The 19,214-nt window shown below is 35.3% G+C and overlaps 1 protein-coding gene across 1 annotated transcript in view; it reads right to left on the bottom strand.

Moving 5' to 3' along the window:
• PJA2 (praja ring finger ubiquitin ligase 2) overlaps positions 1–19,214 on the bottom strand; it is a 74,900-nt gene that overhangs the window by 33,916 nt on the left and 21,770 nt on the right. The window contains exons 2-4 of the mRNA XM_032156695.2: positions 10,582–10,699; positions 8,669–8,869; positions 5,394–6,444 (exon numbers count right to left, since the gene is read on the bottom strand). Coding sequence (XP_032012586.1) covers positions 5,394–6,444; positions 8,669–8,869; positions 10,582–10,612 — 1,283 coding nt within the window. The 5' untranslated portion in view covers positions 10,613–10,699. The remainder of the gene's footprint in view (positions 1–5,393; positions 6,445–8,668; positions 8,870–10,581; positions 10,700–19,214) is intronic.

Here is a 19,214-nt window from a genome sequence, read left to right as displayed (position 1 = left end):
CAGGTTGCAGTGAGCCGAGATGGTGCCACTGCACTCCAGCCTTGGCAACTAGAGCAACACTCCATCTCAAAAAAAAAAAAAAAAAAAAAGAAAGAAAAAAAAATTAGCCAGGCATGGTGGTGCACACCTCTAGTCCCAGCTACTCAAGAGGCTGAGGCAGGAGAATCGCTTGAACCCAGGAGGTGGAGGTTGCAGTGAGCTGAGATAGCACCACTGCACTCCATCCTAGGTGACAAAGCGAGACTCTCTCAATAAAAAAGAATACAGAAATAATATTAGGAATTGGATTTCAAGGCAGTAAGAAGAGTGGATAGTGACAGAATAGAGGCAGTGGGTATGGAAAACTTTTTCTTAAAATTCAGCAGTGGAAAAGAAAACACAAACAGGCAAATAACAGCAAGAAAAAGTAAAGGTTTTCTTCAAGATTGAGAAAAACTCAAGGTTGAGAGAGAGAGGGAATCAACCTATGAGTAAGGACAATTAGATGAAGTGTCAGAAATAACTAGAGGCACAGAATGAGAGGGGCTACCTCTCTTCATTGAAGAGGAAATTAAAAATACAAATAAATACTACTATCCCCTAATATGGAGAAGAGGAAAATAAGAAAATTCACATTTACATATTTTTAACTTCTACAGGAAAATAAGAAACGAAGCTAACCACTAGGAGTGACAGGAGCACATGGAAGGAAAAACAAAAAGGGAAAAGATTTAAAAATCACTTTTTAAGGAGTAAGCAACAGAACAAATAGGACACAAAAATGATCATGGAATAGTGAAGATCCATTTGTTCTAGATTTTAAAAGCGGGTGAGTGACACATTTAAAAGTTCTCATAGTAAAAACTAAATTAAGTACTACTTTGATGATCCTTCACTGGTACTGACCCCTTTTAGCACCTGAGTTGTATTTAAAAAGCAGACAACTATAATTTACTCAAATGTTACAATCAACACATTCAATTGTGAATTAAAAAAACCTCATATACAGAATGAAATTATAGACAAAATTTATGTACAAATCCTAGGCAGAAATAAGCTATGGAAACATAAAACCAACCAAAAGTAATCTCTCATTTCATAATTCCCCAAAGTACTTGTTAGTTTGTTCCTCCTGGCATTTATCACAGCCATAAGAAACTCAACTACAGGAGCCTAGGAAAAAGTGAAATTTTAATTGTTATCTGACATAATCTAAACATTCTGGAACTTTCTACCACTATTAACACTGAACTGTAATGTAATATAGTGATACGAATGGATTATGTCCAAATATATAAATCTGCTTAATTTCATTAAGATGGCTATGATTTTTGAATTGTGCCTGCCTTGTGTCACTTTCTGGTCTTTTTCCTTAGTATCAGGATATTGTAATCCCATGAACTCCCTAGCATATCTGCAGAACACACACATTTATACCTAATGGGCTCCTTCCAAACTTCTATGAACTTGAAAACAAGATAAAAAGGTTTGCTAAAATGTCAGCGCATATGCTTTAAGATCTGTGCCTTGGCTGCATATAGATGTTTTATTTGTTGGGGGTAGTACCAAGTTCTCAGCGAAACTCTTTCTTTGTGGCTCTCAGGTAACCTATACAGAACAGGAAAGGCGCTTAATTCAGCCTCAGAATAATAAATATGTATATTTTGTCTTCTTCATAAAGCTAGTGAACCTTGTGGGAACAGGGACCATTATGATTTGTATTAACAGGGCACCTGGAACAAAGTCTGGCCCTTAAGATTTCAACAAATCCTTTAATATATCATATCGAAGTCAACTAAATGGCCAACAATCATTTTATTTCCCAACAACATCAACAAAGTAAGTTGTCCCAACATTTCACCTTAAGTAAGGTTTTTTAATTTTAAGCAAAGTTAAGTCCTAAGGCCACAAAAATTCTGCAAGAACCCTCAAATGCTATAAGGAACGGACAGTAGATGGCATGCCTCTCTTCAGAGCAATTAGGCCCAAGGTTAAGATGTGCTAGTATTGCTGAAAGGTTTTTTTTAAACTCAAGATCTTGTCCTCAAACAGTTACTAAACTTCTCAGGGTATATTTCAAAAGAGGAGGGTACTAACCTTAGCTCTTTGGTCTAATTCTAAGTCTGGTAATTATATGCTACCTATTAAAATCCCTCTTGGAGTCCTAATTTAATAAGGTGGTGCTCAGTTCCTGTCAAACAGCTCAGAGCAATGCTACTGGCTGCAATGTTTATCCCACAGAGTGTAACATTTCAGATGTGATTAAGTGATCATTTAGAATTTTTCAGGGAAAAAGGCAATCATGAATTCATTAAAATACTTTTCTACTTAAAAAGAATATATAATTCATATTTTTTAAAAGTAGCTAAAGTTCCTATATCTAAAAATGCTAGCCAGGTGCAGTGGCTCACGCCTGTAATCTCAACACTCTGGGAGGCTGAAGCAGGTGGATCACTTGAGGTCAAGGGTTCAAGACCAGCATGACCAACATGGTGAAACCCCATCTCTACTAAAAATACAAAAATTAGCTGGGCGTGATGGCACGCCTGTGGTCCCAGTTACTCAGGAGGCTGAGGCAGAAGAATCGCTTGAACCTAGGAGGCAGAGGTTACAGTGAGCCGCGATCACGCCACTGCACTCCAACCTGGGCAACAGAGAGAAACTCTGTCTCGAAATAAATACATAAATAATAAAAAAATTAAAATGCCACAATGAACTTTAGTTATATTCTTGATGAGTTCTACTTTGGCTATTATAAGCATGACAAAAAAACTTTTCAAGTATATCCACTTTTTAAGCTTTACAAAGAAAACTCAAAGTTCACAGACCCAAATTAAGCAGCAGCTCTTATACTTTCCATCCAAAACCTGAGAAGACTAGCATCACCATTTCTCCAATCTACTAATACAAGAACTAGGGAGGATGACAATGACACATCAGGGAGATAAACAAGTGCAAAATGAAACTAAATAGGAGTGTACAGCTATTAAATTCCAACCTTTAGCTGGCACCATATTAAAAAGGCACCCTGGCAACTATAATCCTTTGCAGGGAATTAGGGTAGAGGAACAGGAAACAGCAGCATAGAAACACAGTTTCTGTTCAGAAATAGAATAATCTGTAGAGAAAACTGTACAGACAGTTTGAGATCCTAAAACATATCTTAAGGCTATGGATAAAAATATAAGTACAGTCCTAGGCAGAACCATTATCCTTTAGAATTTATTCTACGATTCTTTAAAACGAAACAAAACAAGAAACCTTTAAGTGTTTTCAGCATTTCAATGTGTCTTAAAGAATGATCCTAAAGTAGTTCCATCATTTTGGCATACTCTAACCACAGGCTCTGTAGTCAATACATTACCAGCAATTTAAAAGGACAAAGTTTCTATTAACTGTAAATGTTTTTTCCCATCTATATATTGTGTTTGTAAAAAAAAAAAAAAAATCTATCATTGTTCAGAATATTGACATCACTTAAGAAAAAAATTAAAAATAACAATAAGAATTACAAGTATCTAAGAAAATACCTTATAACTATCAAAAGTCCAGGGTCCTTCAAGGAAAAGAATACACTTCTACCACTGACCACCCCCAAAACAAAGAAAATCAATTTAAAATCAAGGAGCCAGGAAGATTATCTTTCCCTGCGGGTTGGCAAACAACGTAACAATTTCATCAACTTCATCATAAGACATTATAACTGACTATAAAAAACAAGCAAAGAGAAGTATTTATTTTGCCCAAAATAACAAAGGCATAGCCAAATTAAATGACGCTCCTTAAAGAAGAAAAAGTGTAACTGGGGGAAAAAAATACAAGCACCTTACACTTTCAAAAAAATAAATTATCGAAGACTGTAAGTTTTGTCTTTTTTAAAAAATAGTAACCTAGAGGTCTAATATTAGAGACTTGCAATCTATTTTAAAATCTTAGGGCTAAATGTGTTTTGGAATTGTGATAGATATTTCCCAGATTTAGAACTACTACTTAACAAACCCCAACGTGGTCCAGGCCAGCACACAGTAATCAAACATAACTGTATTTCTACAGTAAAATATACAAATATTTGAAAAAAATACCCTCATTTCAATTCAGATCCAGATCTACTTATTCAGGAAGTTAACATCAGGTCAGGCTTTGTGGCCAATTTCTGTTTTTAGAAGTGTGGATACTGAATAAAAGACTGTGGGCTTGAACTGAAAAAAGCTTTACTCTTAGCTTAAAAACAGTATATCATACAAAAATTACTTACTAACCCTTAAAGTTTACAAACTTTGACAGAGCAGCAGAAATAATATTTTAAATATTTTCTATAATAAATTATTATACATTCTGTATTATAGTAGCTTAATTAAAATACATTCTGTATTATAGTAGCTTAATTCATATGTCCAAAGAAAATCAAATGAATTGTTTTATGACATGAATTAAAATGCACTCATATTCAAAATGTTAAATTTCTTCCTCTATAGTACTTTCTAGCTAAAAAAAACCCACAAAATTATTCCTACTAGCTAATAAAATCTTGCTATTGCACTGTAATTGAGCACTGTCAGGGGTGCAACTAGCTTACGAGGAGTCATGAAAATCTGGACACTGGGGTAATGGAAATTCAGCAACTGAACAAAGAAATTCTCAATTTTTTTCTTTTTCTGTTGTCTTATGGTTTGGAAAAAAAAAAGATACAGGTTTGTAAGAGCAATCAGAACGCTTATTACAAGTTTTATGTTCTCTTGAAAATAGCAAAGAATAATGGTGAACAGTCTCTGGAATACCCAATTAGGTACTCAAAGTCCAGCTCTACCATTAAGTTGCTCTGTGACCTTAGGAAGTTATATAACGCTCTGTGCCTCAGTTTCCTTACTTACAAATGAGGGAAATAATGGAACCTACCACACAGAGTTGTAATGAGAATTGAATGCTAAGAGAAAATAAGTATAAAACAAACTTAGTGATAGGAAGAGCCACAGGAAGAACAGATAAAGAGGGAAACAAGTGATATTAGTAACTACTGGCAATGTTAATGAAGCATTACCAATCAATAATTTGTGATATTAATCACTTTTTAAACCCAGACTGGCTTAATGTAGGCTTTTAAAAAATACAATAAATGTTTATCTTACATCTTATTAATTGAAATACCATGAACTAACTAGCATCTCTATCCCTTTATAATAATCATTATCTGAACTTACTTCTGTAAACTACTAAAAATCTCAAAAACATTTTTTTGTGAAAAATTCTAATGAGTAGTTTGCATGTATGGTTAGCATTCAGTAAATAAGAATATTTGGTAAGTCAAAATGTCTAATTCCCTGATCATATCAAATAGCCCAACCATCAAACATGGTTCTAGAAAGAAATCACTTCATTTACTACACAATTTGAAAAAGTACTGGATGTGACCTTACCTATCTTCATCTTTGTCATAGAGTTGGTAATAATCTCCACAGCCATTCCAAAAGGTGTTATCCACTTCTTGCCTTCCTGCTGTGGCTCCACTTTCTGGTGTTATTTGGTTATTTTCTGTTTCCCTTTGTGTAATAACTCTTGAGTATGGTGGATCCAAGAACATACAGTCATGCTCTCCATCATATTCTTCACATTTTATTAAGAGGTCATCTGAGCCACTTTCCTCAACTTCCAAAGCCTCCCTCCATCTTTGAACACTTCTTTGTTTCGCCTCATGCCTATTAAAACCTGTTTCTTGGTCCACCTGGGTTGAACTTATCAGTTTTCTAACTTTTGGCCTCACTACCTGTTCAGGAGAACTTCCATGGTTCTTTTCCCTATCATTGGTATTTTGTTCACTACAAACATGCCCTGGACCGCAGGCTGCATCTTCAGGTGAATGTTCTGTCTGTCTTTCCTGGCTAGTATTATTTTGTTGTTTTGTACTAACCATTTCATCTTGAGAAGACCTCTGAATTTCCTGGCTATTCTGATGGACAAACTCAGTATCACCAGCAGAACTTTTCACTAATGGTACAGAATCTAACTCTTCAAACTCATGTCTTACTTCACAGTTAAATGAGGGAACTGGTGGTGAAAGACCAGTGTATGCCTCTGCCTCTCTGTTTTCCAACTCAAATATTGTATTGCCTAATGATTCCTGGTATCTACTACCTTCCACAACTTCTGCAGAAAGTTGAAGATGGTCATTATCTTCTCCATGTTTGCCATCTGGATCATAAGAGTCTGTATGAACCAATGCAATTCCATTTTGGACACTTGAAGCATTACAAGCTCCTGGAGTATACTCTCCCTCGGAGTGATTATGAAGATCTGTACTGCTTCCTAAGGTATCCCTGCCTTCCTCACTATGATGTACTGCAACAAAGGATTGACTGCTCTCAGTGGTTTGATTCAATGCTGAATCACAAGTGGGAATTTCTGTTTCACTTTTTTCAAATATAGGTTCATTGGGTAAAGAACAATCAACTTGATCCAAAGGACTGGAACCTTCATAGAAAACAAAAGAAAACATATTTTGAAGGATTAACTTAGATAAAATTTTATGTAATAACTATCACTTAAATGGAAATCATACCAATTATTACTACTTGAATATATGAGTAAATTTATTTACCAAGCATTTCTATGCTCCTTAACTGAGAATGCAGACTGGTTACTCTATGAGTTCATTTATGTCAATGTATAGCCTTTCACTATCATCTCCCTCACATGTCTTTGGCAGTTTTCTATCTAAATCCTAATATCTAATGCCTTCTGCAAGACATATAAAGGAGAAGCTCTTGAGAGGTTACACAATGGGAAGCCTCTCGTAAGTGGAGTCTAGGGTAACCAATCTGCTTCCCAGTGATTTCCAAACTCACCTTCTTTATTACATGCAGGTAAAAACAACAACAAAATGAAAAATCTTCAAAAGTACTTATGACACATATAATAACTATGGTTACAGATTTAAGAGAAATTAGACCCTATTGTGTTTTGTTGGCAATTCACAAAATTTTATCTCAGTATCTAGACAGATTATAAATTGAATTGTTGTAATACATTTGTAGGAAGTTTACTTTAGATGTGTTATAGTTATGACTGAAAAACAACAAAGAGATAAATATGTTGATTCTTGTCATAATTTAATTGTGAGAATTCTGAAACATGAGTAAAATCATATCTATAAATTGCTTTAAGCATAACTATCTTGCATCACCACTAATAATAAAAAATGAAAACATCTGAGATTTGCTGTAATAAAAATTCATGAATTGTAAAATGACTGAAGTTCGGCCATGACACATGGTACGAAGGGTTTTTTTTTTTTTTTTTTTTTGAGACGGAGTCTTGCTCTGTGGCCCAGGCTGGAGTGCACAGTGCAGTGGCATGATCTCGGCTCACTGCAAGCTCCGCCTCCCAGGTTCATGCCATTCTCCTGCCTCAGCCTCCTGAGTAGCTGGGAATGAAGGGTTCTTCAATGGGATGACCTTAGCTAGTAATTCAGATTCTTACATATGACAGCAAAAATAATCTAGAAATGTCTTGCCAAGTTTGCTTAGAACAAGAGGAAGAAGACAAATCCAGTCCAAAAATGTGTAATTATGGTACATGGATACCTGCAAAATAGTTTTTCAAAACCACGAAATAACTAAGAAATTTTAATTGAACAAGCCTTCCTTGTCCTTTGGATTTTGTAAAATGGTGAAAAAATAAACAAGCCAAGTTAAATTTAGGATAAAATTAAATGAAGAAAAGTTGGCCGGGCACAATGGCCCATGCCTGTAATCCCAGCACTTTGGGAGGCTGAGTTGGACGGACCACTTGAGGTCAGGAGTTCGAGACCAGCCTGGGCGACATGGCAAAACCCCATCTCTACCAAAAAATACAAAAATAAGGCGTGGAGGCGCATGCCTGTAGCCCCAGCTACTTGGGAGGCTGAGGCAGGAGAACCACTTGAACCCGGGAGGTGGAGGCTGCAGGTGGCCAAGATCACGCAACTGCATACCAGCCTGGCTGACAAAGCAAGACATTCCATCTCAATAAAAAAAAAAAAAAAAGAATGCCAGGCATGGTGACTCACACCTGTAATCCCAGCACTTTGGGAAGCCAGCCAAGGCAGCTGGATCACTTCAGAGGTCAGGAGTTTGAGATCAGCCTGGCCAACGTGGTGAAACCCTGTCTCTACTAAAAATACAAAAATTAGCCAGGTGCGATGACAAACACCTGTGGTCCCAGCTACTAGGGAGGCTGAGGCACAAGAATCGTTTGAACCTGGGAGATGGAGGTTGCAGTGAGCCAAGACTGCACTACTGCACTCCATCCTGGGCAACAGAATGTGACTCCATCTCAAAAAAAGAAGAAGAAGAAAAGTTATTTAAATATCATATGCAGGGAAAAAATATCTCTACCTGGTCCACATTTTTAAAACTTTCAAAAAATTTCTTTTTGATTCAAAGATGATTTCCTTTGGCTGGAGGTTATGACAATGTAATCACTACTATGACAGTGTAGTTATATTTTAATGATTGGCTGTACTCTATTTTCTTCTACGTTTAAATATATACACCACTAATATTAAATTCAATAAGAATTTCAAAACAGAATTTCTTGACAGGAACTGTGCTGCATTTACACTCACAGACATGCATAATATCCACTCAAAAATTTAATTATAAGATCAATTCCTATATAACTATTAATAACCTTTAAATAATTATATGTTACACACCTGAGGAATTTTCCTTTGGAACATCATCTAGTTCCAACACTTCATAGTCATCACCAGCCCGACCTAAGCTTCTTTCATGCCTGGTCATACACGGTTTAAAACTGACATAAGCATGTCTTCTTCCATATCTCCTGCCTGTAATTGTCTGATACCCTCCTGCTGGTTTGGGCCAGACAGCCTTACCAGATTCTTGGTCCATTGCTGAAAAAAAAGTTAAAAAATTAAAACAGGAACAGCAATGAGCTTTATTCTGGCAACCTGTTGGGGAAAACTACTTCAGTTTATATTTTATTATTTATCAAATCATATGCTTCTGAACATGAAGCATACCTTACTAGTACTATAAAACATTATTCTTCACACACTAGAAAATTAAATATGAAGTACTATATAATAAGAGTTACTGGCCTCTTCCCTTCAAAAAATATATTTTAAAATTTGGTTTCTTTAAGGTATTTCAGATTTTTATAATGAAATCTATCAAAAAATATTCTTCATATGTCAAATTATTATACTGCCAAAGCTCTTTATGGACTAGAGATCTTCCAAATTAAGTATGTTATATATTATATTAATATAAGTGATCGATACATATTTAATGAGTCAATTACTAGCATATGATATGATGGTTTCAATTACTTTAAGAATGAAAACATTTATGTTAAAGATAACAAGTAACCTCTTTAAACGGTATCTGTACCATGAAGAATCAACTAGACCACAATAAATATGTTCCAAAGATTAACGTCAGATAAAACTATGCAAAAGGAAACAGCAATGAGCCAGGTCAAAAACAAACTACCCTGCCTTCAAAACTACCAATAAATGGTATATGTTATGGTAAAAAAAGCCAACAACATTTACATGACTTGACTATTAAGTTTTGATGACTGAGCGGTATACAGTAGTAAACAGCAGCAACTTTCCCTAAGTAGTACATTATTATACACACACATATATATATTAAGTGTAAGTTTGCTTAGTCAATTATATATTACATGTACTACACAGCAACTAAACAAAATATTTTCTCACAGCATATGGTATAGTCAATAAATGCAACAGTTGCTGGGCATGGTGGCTCATGCCTCTAATCCCGGTACTTTGGGAGGCTGAGGCAGTCAGATCACTTGAGGCCAGGAGTTCGAGATCAGCCTAGCCAACATGGCGAAACCCCGTCTCTACTAAAAATACAAAAATTAGCCAGACTTGGTGGCACATGCCCGTAATTCCAGCTACTCAGGAGGCTGAGGCATGAGAATCACTTGAACCCAGGAGGCGGAGGTTGCAGTGAGCCAAGACTGTGCCACTGCACTCCAGCTTGGGTGATAGTTCGAGACTCTATCTCAAAAAAAAAAAAAAAAAAATGAATAAATGAATGAATGAATGAATGAAACAGTTACATAATTTCTTAGTTGCATTAAAATAAGAAACATAATCACTTCCAAGAAGGAAACAGAAACAAACATGTATTTATAATACATGCACATATCAAGTATAAATAATATCAAGTGTTACACTTATTTAATCCTGTCAGTAATCTTGAGATGGATATTGTATTCTATTTTAAAAATTGAAAAATTAAAGTTAAAATTAAGTGTTGGATAACTTGTCTAATAATCCAATAGTATGACTCCAGAACCAATGCCCTTAACAATTCTACCAAAAGAATAGTCTCCAAAGTGGAAAGCATAAAGCTTTCCAAGCTAAATGGGTATGGAAAGAAAATACCAGAATTTCTATTTTTACCTATCAAAAATTAAAAACTAAGCTTTACAAATATTCAATATATGGATCAAAACCAGCCTTTAGTAAGACCACAGGTCAGATGATCACATGTCACTTACTGGTACTCAAGGTACCCAGAGGGAAAAACAAGAAGTGCTCAACGTAGAAGAACTGACTTTCCTTACCTGCTGGCTCCTTTTCAATGTACTGTGACATATATGGCAGCGTCAGTGTGACCAGTTCAGTAGAATTATAGACGTGATTTAGTTTTTATTCACACTATGGACAAGCCGCAGAAGACTCCTACAAAGAAACAATGAATTGAATAATATATTAATAAAAGCACAAAAATAGCAAAACTGATATTTCTGCTCCTCCTAGTGAAGTTTTATAATAAAACTTAGAAAAATACAGTGTGATGTAGCCAGCACGGCGGCAAATGCCTGTGATCCACCTTAGATTACAGCACTTTGGCAGGCCAAGGAAAGCAAATCGGTTTGAGCTCAGGAATCGAGACCAACCTGGCCAACATGGTGAAAGCCTGTCTCCGCAAGAAATACAAAAATTAGCCAGGCGTGGTGGTGCACACCTGTAGTCCCTCGGGAGGCTGAGGTGGGAGGACTGCTTGAGCCCAGGAGGTGGAGGCTGCAGTGAGCCTAGATCATGCCACTGCACTCCAGGCCTGGGTGACGGAGTGAGATCCCGTCCCAAAAATAAATAAATAAAAACAAGAAAAATACAACATGATTTGACAAGCCAATCAAAAACCCTTAGCAATACCAAAATGGCTATGTGAAATACAGATTTACATCTGCTCTTCATAAACCTTGCCTAAGTATATATCATCCTTAAGACTGTCAATGACAACAACACATACATAATTTATAAGTAAACAAACAAAAATATTAGAAGTACTGACTCAGGTATGTAACCAAACTATTTGGGAGTCTACTATACTGTGCTATCATTGCTTCTCTGTCAAGCAGTAAAGTTCCTTTAGCCCTGGAATTGCTAAAAGGTAACTGTAAGAATACAAACTTCATTTTTTAAAAATGTGTAATGGCTTATAACAATTCATAATTAATGTGTGTAAATAATGATGTATTTATTCTTTGCAATAGTCAATTGATCACAGAATTTAATCCCAAATAAGAACCTATTTTCAATCAGGAAAAACTACAATTTACCATGGAACAAATACAAAAAGAACTTCTGTTTTGAAATTAATGCATTTACTTACTATTTGAAAAGTACTATTTGTGAAGCTGCAACCTGTGGTTTTTTTGAAAGTTTGGTAAAGTTTTTTATTTAATAAACCTTATTTATTTAAACACTTGAGCTACTGCTAATTGCTCATCATTCATACAACAGCTCTGCAAATGAGTTTAATTGTATATGTTACCTGTCTAATCACAGACAGATATATATTAACATATGTAAGAGTACAAACCCACATTCACCCATATAAATTATACGAAATTCAGTAACAAGTTATGATCCTTTAAAGTATCTGAATCAAAAGAGGCTATTAGCAACAGCTAAAGAGAAAAGGAACATAAAAATAATAATAATCTTAACATACTGGCAAAAACACAGGTGCTAATTAACAGTGTTTTAATTAATTTATTTATTTATTTATTTATTTTTTGAGACCAAGTCTTGCTCTCTCGCCCAGGCTGGAGTGCAGTGGCTTGATCTCGGCTCACTGCAACTTCCACCTCCTGGGTTCAAGTGATTCTCCTGCCTCAGCCTCCGAGTAGCTGGGACAGTAGGCACATGCCACCATGCCCGGCTAATTTTTGTATTTTTAGTAGAGACAGGGTTTCACCATATTGGTCAGGCTGGTCTCAAACTCCTGACCGCGTGATCCACTTGCCTTGGCCTCCCAAAGTGCTGGGATTACAGGCAGAGCCACAGTGCCTGGCCAAAATGTGGGTTTTATTCTGAGATGGAAAACCATCGAAGTTCTGACCACAAAAGAGATATTTGACTTCTGTTTTAAGAAGAACACTCTGGCTACTGTGTTGAATAGCATGAAGGGGGAATGAGGTCAAAAGCAGGGAGCACTGTTACAAAGCTATCAAAATAATACTGGCAAGAGATCATAGTGGTTTGGACCAGGGTTAAAATAAAGATGGTAAGAAATGACCAGATTCTGGACATACTGTAAAAACAGAATCAACAAAATTTACTAATATAGGATATGAAAGAAGGTTGAGGTTGACTCCAGGTTTTACAGGCTGGGCAACGGGAAAAATGGAGTAAATTTCAACTAATGTAGGAAAAATTGTGAAAGAGGAGATTTGAAGAAAATATATTCAGTTCAGTTTTGGATGAATTAAGTTTGAGATATCTATTAGACATTCAAGTGGAAATATTAAATAGGAGTCTGGAGTTGACTGAAGAATTATGAGCTGTTAGCATAATTTGGGAGTTGTCAGTGTATAGATCATTACCAAAACAGGTATGAACTTGGATGAGATCTCTAGGTGTACATGGAGAAGTAAAGTTAAGCCCTGAGAAAAATCAAATACAAAGAGGCCAGGGAATAAGAAGCAGAGATTGAGTATCTCTTCCAAAATGCTTAGAACCAGAAGTGTTTCGGATTTGGGATTTTTTCAAATCTTTGAATATTTGCATATATATAATGAGATATCGTGGGGATGACATCCAAGTCTAAACACAAAATTCACTTGTTTCCTACACATCTTACACACATAGTCTGAAAGTAATTTTATACAATACTTTTAATAATTGTGTGCATGAAACAAAGCTTCTGTTAAGTACTGATGTGTGGAATGTTAAACTTACGGTGTCATATTGGCAGTAAAAATGTTTCAGATTTTGGGGCCAGGTGCAGTTGCTCACACCTGTAATCCCAGCACTTTGGAAGGCCAAGGCAAGCAATCACCTGAGGTCAGTGAGACTCTGTCCCAAAAAAAAAAAAAAAAAGTTTCAGATCTTGGAGCATTTTTCAAATGCTAAATTTTTGAATTAGGGATGCTTAACCTATACCAGAAAAAATAACAGAGAGGGTTGTGAGAGAAAAGAAAAGTCCTGAAGTGTAAACACCAAGTGAAGAAAGTGTTTTAGGCAGAACTGATCATGCCAAAAGTTAAAGTATGATGAAGGCCTATCACTGACCACTTAGCAACATGGAGGATAATGGCGAATGGCAGCACCTTTGGTAGCATGGTTGGTGCAAATACCTGATAGGAATGCTGCTAAAGAGAGGAAAGGAATTGGAAACAGTACAGAAATCATGGAAATCACCCTGTTTCTTAAACTTTTCTTTAATGTGATTCCACTTTTTTTCTTAAAAATACTCTTCCGAGCCGTCTAACATCCTGATCTAAATTTAGTCTACTTGTTTTCAAGGGCTATCACTCAGCTACTTCTATGGAAACCTTTTCATTGTACTACTACCCATTCAGGTAAGTACCCAACTTTGAATTCCATGTTTTTATCATTTTTTTTCCTTTACTGGAAGATCCTCAAGTAATGGTTTCAACAAGTATATATTGGAGGCAAACACTGACTCCTTGGACATCTGAAAATACTATCTCCCTCATACTTTAGTACAGTTCAAGACAAAATCATTTTTTCTAAACTCTGAAAGGCACTGTGTCCTACCTGTCTATTGATTTATCCTCCTTTTGTAGAAACACCAAATTTTTCTGTCTGGAATATTTAGGGTCTTATCTAAATAGCTGGTATTCTATAATTTCACAAAGACTTGTTTGGGGCAGGCCATGTTTAAATTTTTCCTACACAGCACTGGAAGAGCTATTTTAATTTAGAGACTCTTGTACATGTCTCAAATATATCTTTTTCCTTACTAATTTTTCTTTATCTGGCCCAAATGGGTTATCATTTGTCTCTAAACTTTTCTTTCATATTTGCACTCTACAGACTGGGAGATTTTACTCACTTTTACTTCTTTCACTTAGCCTTTCCTTACTCTCTTAGCCTGTCATTATTCTCTGTAACAATCTTTTTAATTTCTCATACTTTCTTATTCTGTGATTCTTTATTATTTAATAGTGGTTCTTGTTTTACGAATATAGACTAGAATCTCTCTGTAGATACTAATTATTTCTATTTAATCCGAGACCTCTATATTCCGTCTACCACAGTGTTATCTCATTTCTATCTCTAAGTATAAAAAATAAGAAAAAAAGCAAAACAGGGAAGAGAATAGGGAATAAAGACCATAGCTAGGGTCAAGATTAAAATGATTAATCAGTCCAAATTTGTAGCTAAGGTAAATTGGGAACACCTAGTTTTTCTCTAAATAGACATTTCCTTTGCTGATGGTTGTTTGCTCCATGTACTATTCACCTAACATGTTTATAACAAACTCCTCTCTACTTGTGACAATTAGCCACTTCCAACAGTTTGGGGTTTTTACATACTTCTTACTAATACTAAAACAAATACATAAACGTGTTGCTAAGAATTAAAGGAGTCAATCAAGGACGTATTAATTTCTAGATCTGTCAATTATTAACCTAGAAGTAATCACTTTATCATTTCAACCAGGATATTATACCAACAGCTCTGGACAGACAATAGGAATCATCTTTAAAGAATACAAGGAAGAACATGGACATGCGAGGTATACTTCTCACAGTAAACTAGTGAATTTAAAGACAAAGGCCTTGTTTATTTTTTAATTACATACACTTTGTCTAGTACATTGTCTGACAGTATAAACAGTTACTGAACAAATGAATGAATGAATGAGATAATTCTGTGCTCCTTTCTCTGATGGAAATGTCATATAATGGAAAGAGAGGGTTAAGTATCTGGGCACACATGGATTCAAACTTCATTTAGGCAAGTTAATAAACTGCTCTCAGTATTAGAGCCCTCTCTTGTGACTTGTTTCTAATGAAGACAGTGTGATGGATGTGACTGTGTGTGATGTGCAAGAATAGGGTAATAAAAGGATTGTGGCTTCCTTAATTTCTCTGCTCACTCTTTCTGGAAGAAATCAGCTGCCACATCATGGTATCACTCAAGTAGATCCATGGAAAGCCCACATGGTGAAATACTGACCGTTCCTGACAAAATCCACAAAAAACTAAGGTCTTCTGGCAACAGCCACATGGATGAGCAACCTGGAAAGCAGGCATCGTAGCCCTAGTGCATCACCCTTCAGATGACTGCAGTCCCAGACTACATTTGACTGCAACCTCTTGAGAGACTTGAACCAAAATCAGCAACCAGGCTGCTCCTGAATTTTGAACCCACTGGGACTGTGTGATGATAAATGTCTGAGTTGCTACGTCCACTGCAGGACAACAAGTTACTCTCCTATCCTGCAACAGGTAACAAATACTTATAATGTAAATTAAAATGAAGATTTAGGCACAGGGAGAGAAAAATCAGCTAAACTTCCAGAAGAAGCGTTTCAACCGATAGCGTGGATCTACACCCTTATGACTCATCTGCTGGGAGCCAGAAATAACTCACTTTTAAAGTATCTTTTCTAGAAAAAAAAAAAGGTTGAGAACCAAACACAATTTTATCCTTACTTGAAGGAGAAGTCTTGGCTACTCTTCCAAGTCCATTAGAATTTTTTTTTTATTCTCTCCTATTTATATTTACATATATGCCTCCAAAATGCCCTAAAAACATTTAAAGTTCTTCTTAAATCAGTCTTCTATAATTACCGACCCTGCATTTCCTTTTAGTGAATGAATTCCTTAGAAACGCAGAATTTTGATAATTTACACCTATTATCACAACTGAGATATAAATTAAGAACTACAAACTTTATGACAAAATGCATTTATGACAAATGTTATTAGAAAGCTATTTTACATTCCCCAAACAAATCCATGTTGGTCACAATACATTAACTCTTTTATATCTCACTGGATTATTCTTTTATCTATGTTCATGAGAAGTATTGGCTTAAAATGGTCTTGTCATGCTTTTGTCAGGTTTTCCTATCAAGATTATACTGAAGTCATAAAATATGCAAATAAATCTTTCTATTTTCTTCTTGTTCTCTAGAAGAGTCTGTGTAAACCCGGGATTATATCTTACTTAAATGTGAGGCAGATTTGTCAGTGAAGCCATCAGGTCTAGGATTTTCTTTGTGGAGAGGTTTTTGATAAATTCAACTACCTTAATAGACACAGAACAACTCAGATTTTCTATTTCTTTATATGTCAGCTGAGTAAACTGTGTTTTTCAGGGATTACGACCTTTCATTCAAGTTGTCAAGTGTATTATCAAGTTGTACATAATTCCCTTTCATTAACAATTTAATATAGAGAGGATCTGTAGTGATGTCTCTTTTTTTCATCCCTGTTACTAGTAATTTGTGTTTTCTCTCATTTTTCTTAATCAGGTCATTACAGGTTTTCATTTTTAAAAAATTTTCTTTTTTTTTTTATTATACTTTAGGTTTTAGGGTACATGTGCACAATGTGCAGGTTTGTTACATATGTATCCATGTGCCATGTTGATTTCCTGCACCCATTAACTCGTCATTTAGCATTAGGTATATCTCCTAATGCTGTCCCTCCCCCCTCCCCCAACCCCACAACAGTCCCCGGAGTGTGATGTTCCCCTTCCTGTGTCCATGAGTTCTCACTGTTCAATTCCCACCTATGAGTGAGAACATGCGGTGTTTGGTTTTTTGTCCTTGCGATAGTTTACTGAGAATGATGTTTTCCAGTTTCATCCATGTCCCTACAAAGGACATGAACTCATCATTTTTTATGGCTGCATAGTATTCCATGGTGTATATGTGCCACATTTTCTTAATCCAGTCTATCGTTGTTGGACATTTGGGTTGGTTCCAAGTCTTTGCTATTGTCAATAGTGCCACAATAAACAAAAAGTTTTCTTAACTAATCGACTGTAAAACTTCACTGTTTCATTGATTTCTACTTTTATACTATTTCCTTCTACTTCCTTCAGTTTAATTCATTGCTCCCTTGAGATAAGAGCTTAGACTACTGATTGTTAACCTTTGTTCCTTACTAATTTATACATCTAAAGCATAAAGTTACCTCTAAGCATTGCTTCAGCTGTATTCCAAAAGTTCTGATATGTATTATTTTTATTATTTTTCACATTAAAATGTTTTCTAGTTTCCACAGTGACTTTGTTTTTCATCCACAGGCTACTCAGAAGTATCTTGCTTAATTTCCAAATATTTGCAGCCTATTTTTTTTGTTATTGGGTTGTAATAGAATTCTATAGTGATCAGAAAACATGCATTGTATGATTTAAATTCTTTGAAGATTAATGATACTACTTTATGACCCAGAATATTTTTGCAAATATCCCATATGCAGTTAAAAATAATGTAAAGCCTTCAGTTGTTGAATATAATGTTCTATAAATGTCAATTAGGTTGTTGATTAATCATACCATTCAAATTTCCTATTCCTTTAGTAATACTTTTTTTAATCTTATTGTTCTACCAGTTACTTTGAATGTATTTAAAATCTCCAGCTAGGAATACAGATCTACCTTTCTTTTAGCTATTTTAGCTTCTGTCTTACATATTTGGAACCTGTGTTACTATGTGAAAACATATTTAGAATTATGTCTTCTTGATAAATTGGCCCACTTACCATGATTTTTTTTTCTCTTATCTCTCATAACACTTTTCTCCTTAAGTCTATTTTGTGTGGTATTAATATAGCCACATCAGCTTTCTTTTGGTATTTGCAACAATACTGATTCCACCTTTTCATTTTACCTGTGCCTTTACTTGTAAAGTGCTTTTCTTATAAACAGAATATAGGTAGGTCTTACTCACTTACATATAATGTCTGATAATCTTTTTCTTTTTGTTAGAATATTTAATCCATTCACATTTAACATAATTACCAATGTAGTCTGGTTTAAATCTACCACCTTGCTATTATTTTTAACCACCTCACCCGTCCTTTGTTCCTTTATTCCTCCTTTCTTGAATTCCTTGGTAATTATAATTTTTTTATTATTCCATTTCATTTCATCTGCTAGCTTTTTTGATACATCCTTTAAAATATCATTATCTTAGTGGTTTTCCTAGAAATTACAAAATGTATCCTTGATGTATGCTGGATGATATTTCCTAGAAGCTCTAAATAACTTACCTTTCTCTAATGAGTATTTTAAGTTTTCTTTTGGCAGGCAATTATATTGCAAGTAGATTGTCTTAACATCATAGAAGTCTGGTTTTGGTTTATGTTTGGGCAAGTCCATTTCAGCTTGTCCTTATATCAAAGAGTAACCTACACTCTTACTGTCTACTTCAAACTACGGATGCTCCCGGACTTACAATGGGGTTACGTCCTGACAAATCCACTGTAAAATGAAAATATCATTAAGTTGAAAATGCATTTAAGACCCTACTAAACCCATTGTAAAGTTGAAGAATCATAAATGAAACCAGTTGAGCACTGTCTGTAGTTCTTTTCCCAGGTCCCAAAAAATGCAAGAAACTCACATAACAGTTTAACTCCTCCGTGTCCATGGTTGTTACCTTCATATAGCTCACCCTACATGTAAGTCCTACCAAACATTATCAAGACTGTTTCAAACACCCAATAACCTTCAATATCCCTTTCTGAAAATGTCTACTTATTCCATTTCCATGCCTCCATCTGTCTGATGTTCCTTTAGCCTAAATAACATATTTTAATGTTTGTTATGAGTCTGCTGGTGACAGCTTCCCTCTCTGCTTCTGTCTATCTAAAACTGTCTTTGTTTTTGAAGGATATTCAAATGAGAATAGTATTCTACATTAGATGCCTTTTTTTTCTTTTTTGGAGCACTATAAAGATGTACCCCTATTGTTTCC

Source organism: Hylobates moloch, unplaced genomic scaffold (genome assembly GCF_009828535.3).
Source record: "Hylobates moloch isolate HMO894 unplaced genomic scaffold, HMol_V3 SCAFFOLD_6, whole genome shotgun sequence".
Taxonomy (NCBI): Eukaryota; Metazoa; Chordata; class Mammalia; order Primates; family Hylobatidae; genus Hylobates; species Hylobates moloch.
The sequence above is the reverse complement of the archived record's forward strand: the minus strand, read 5'-3'. Positions and strand labels throughout refer to the sequence as shown.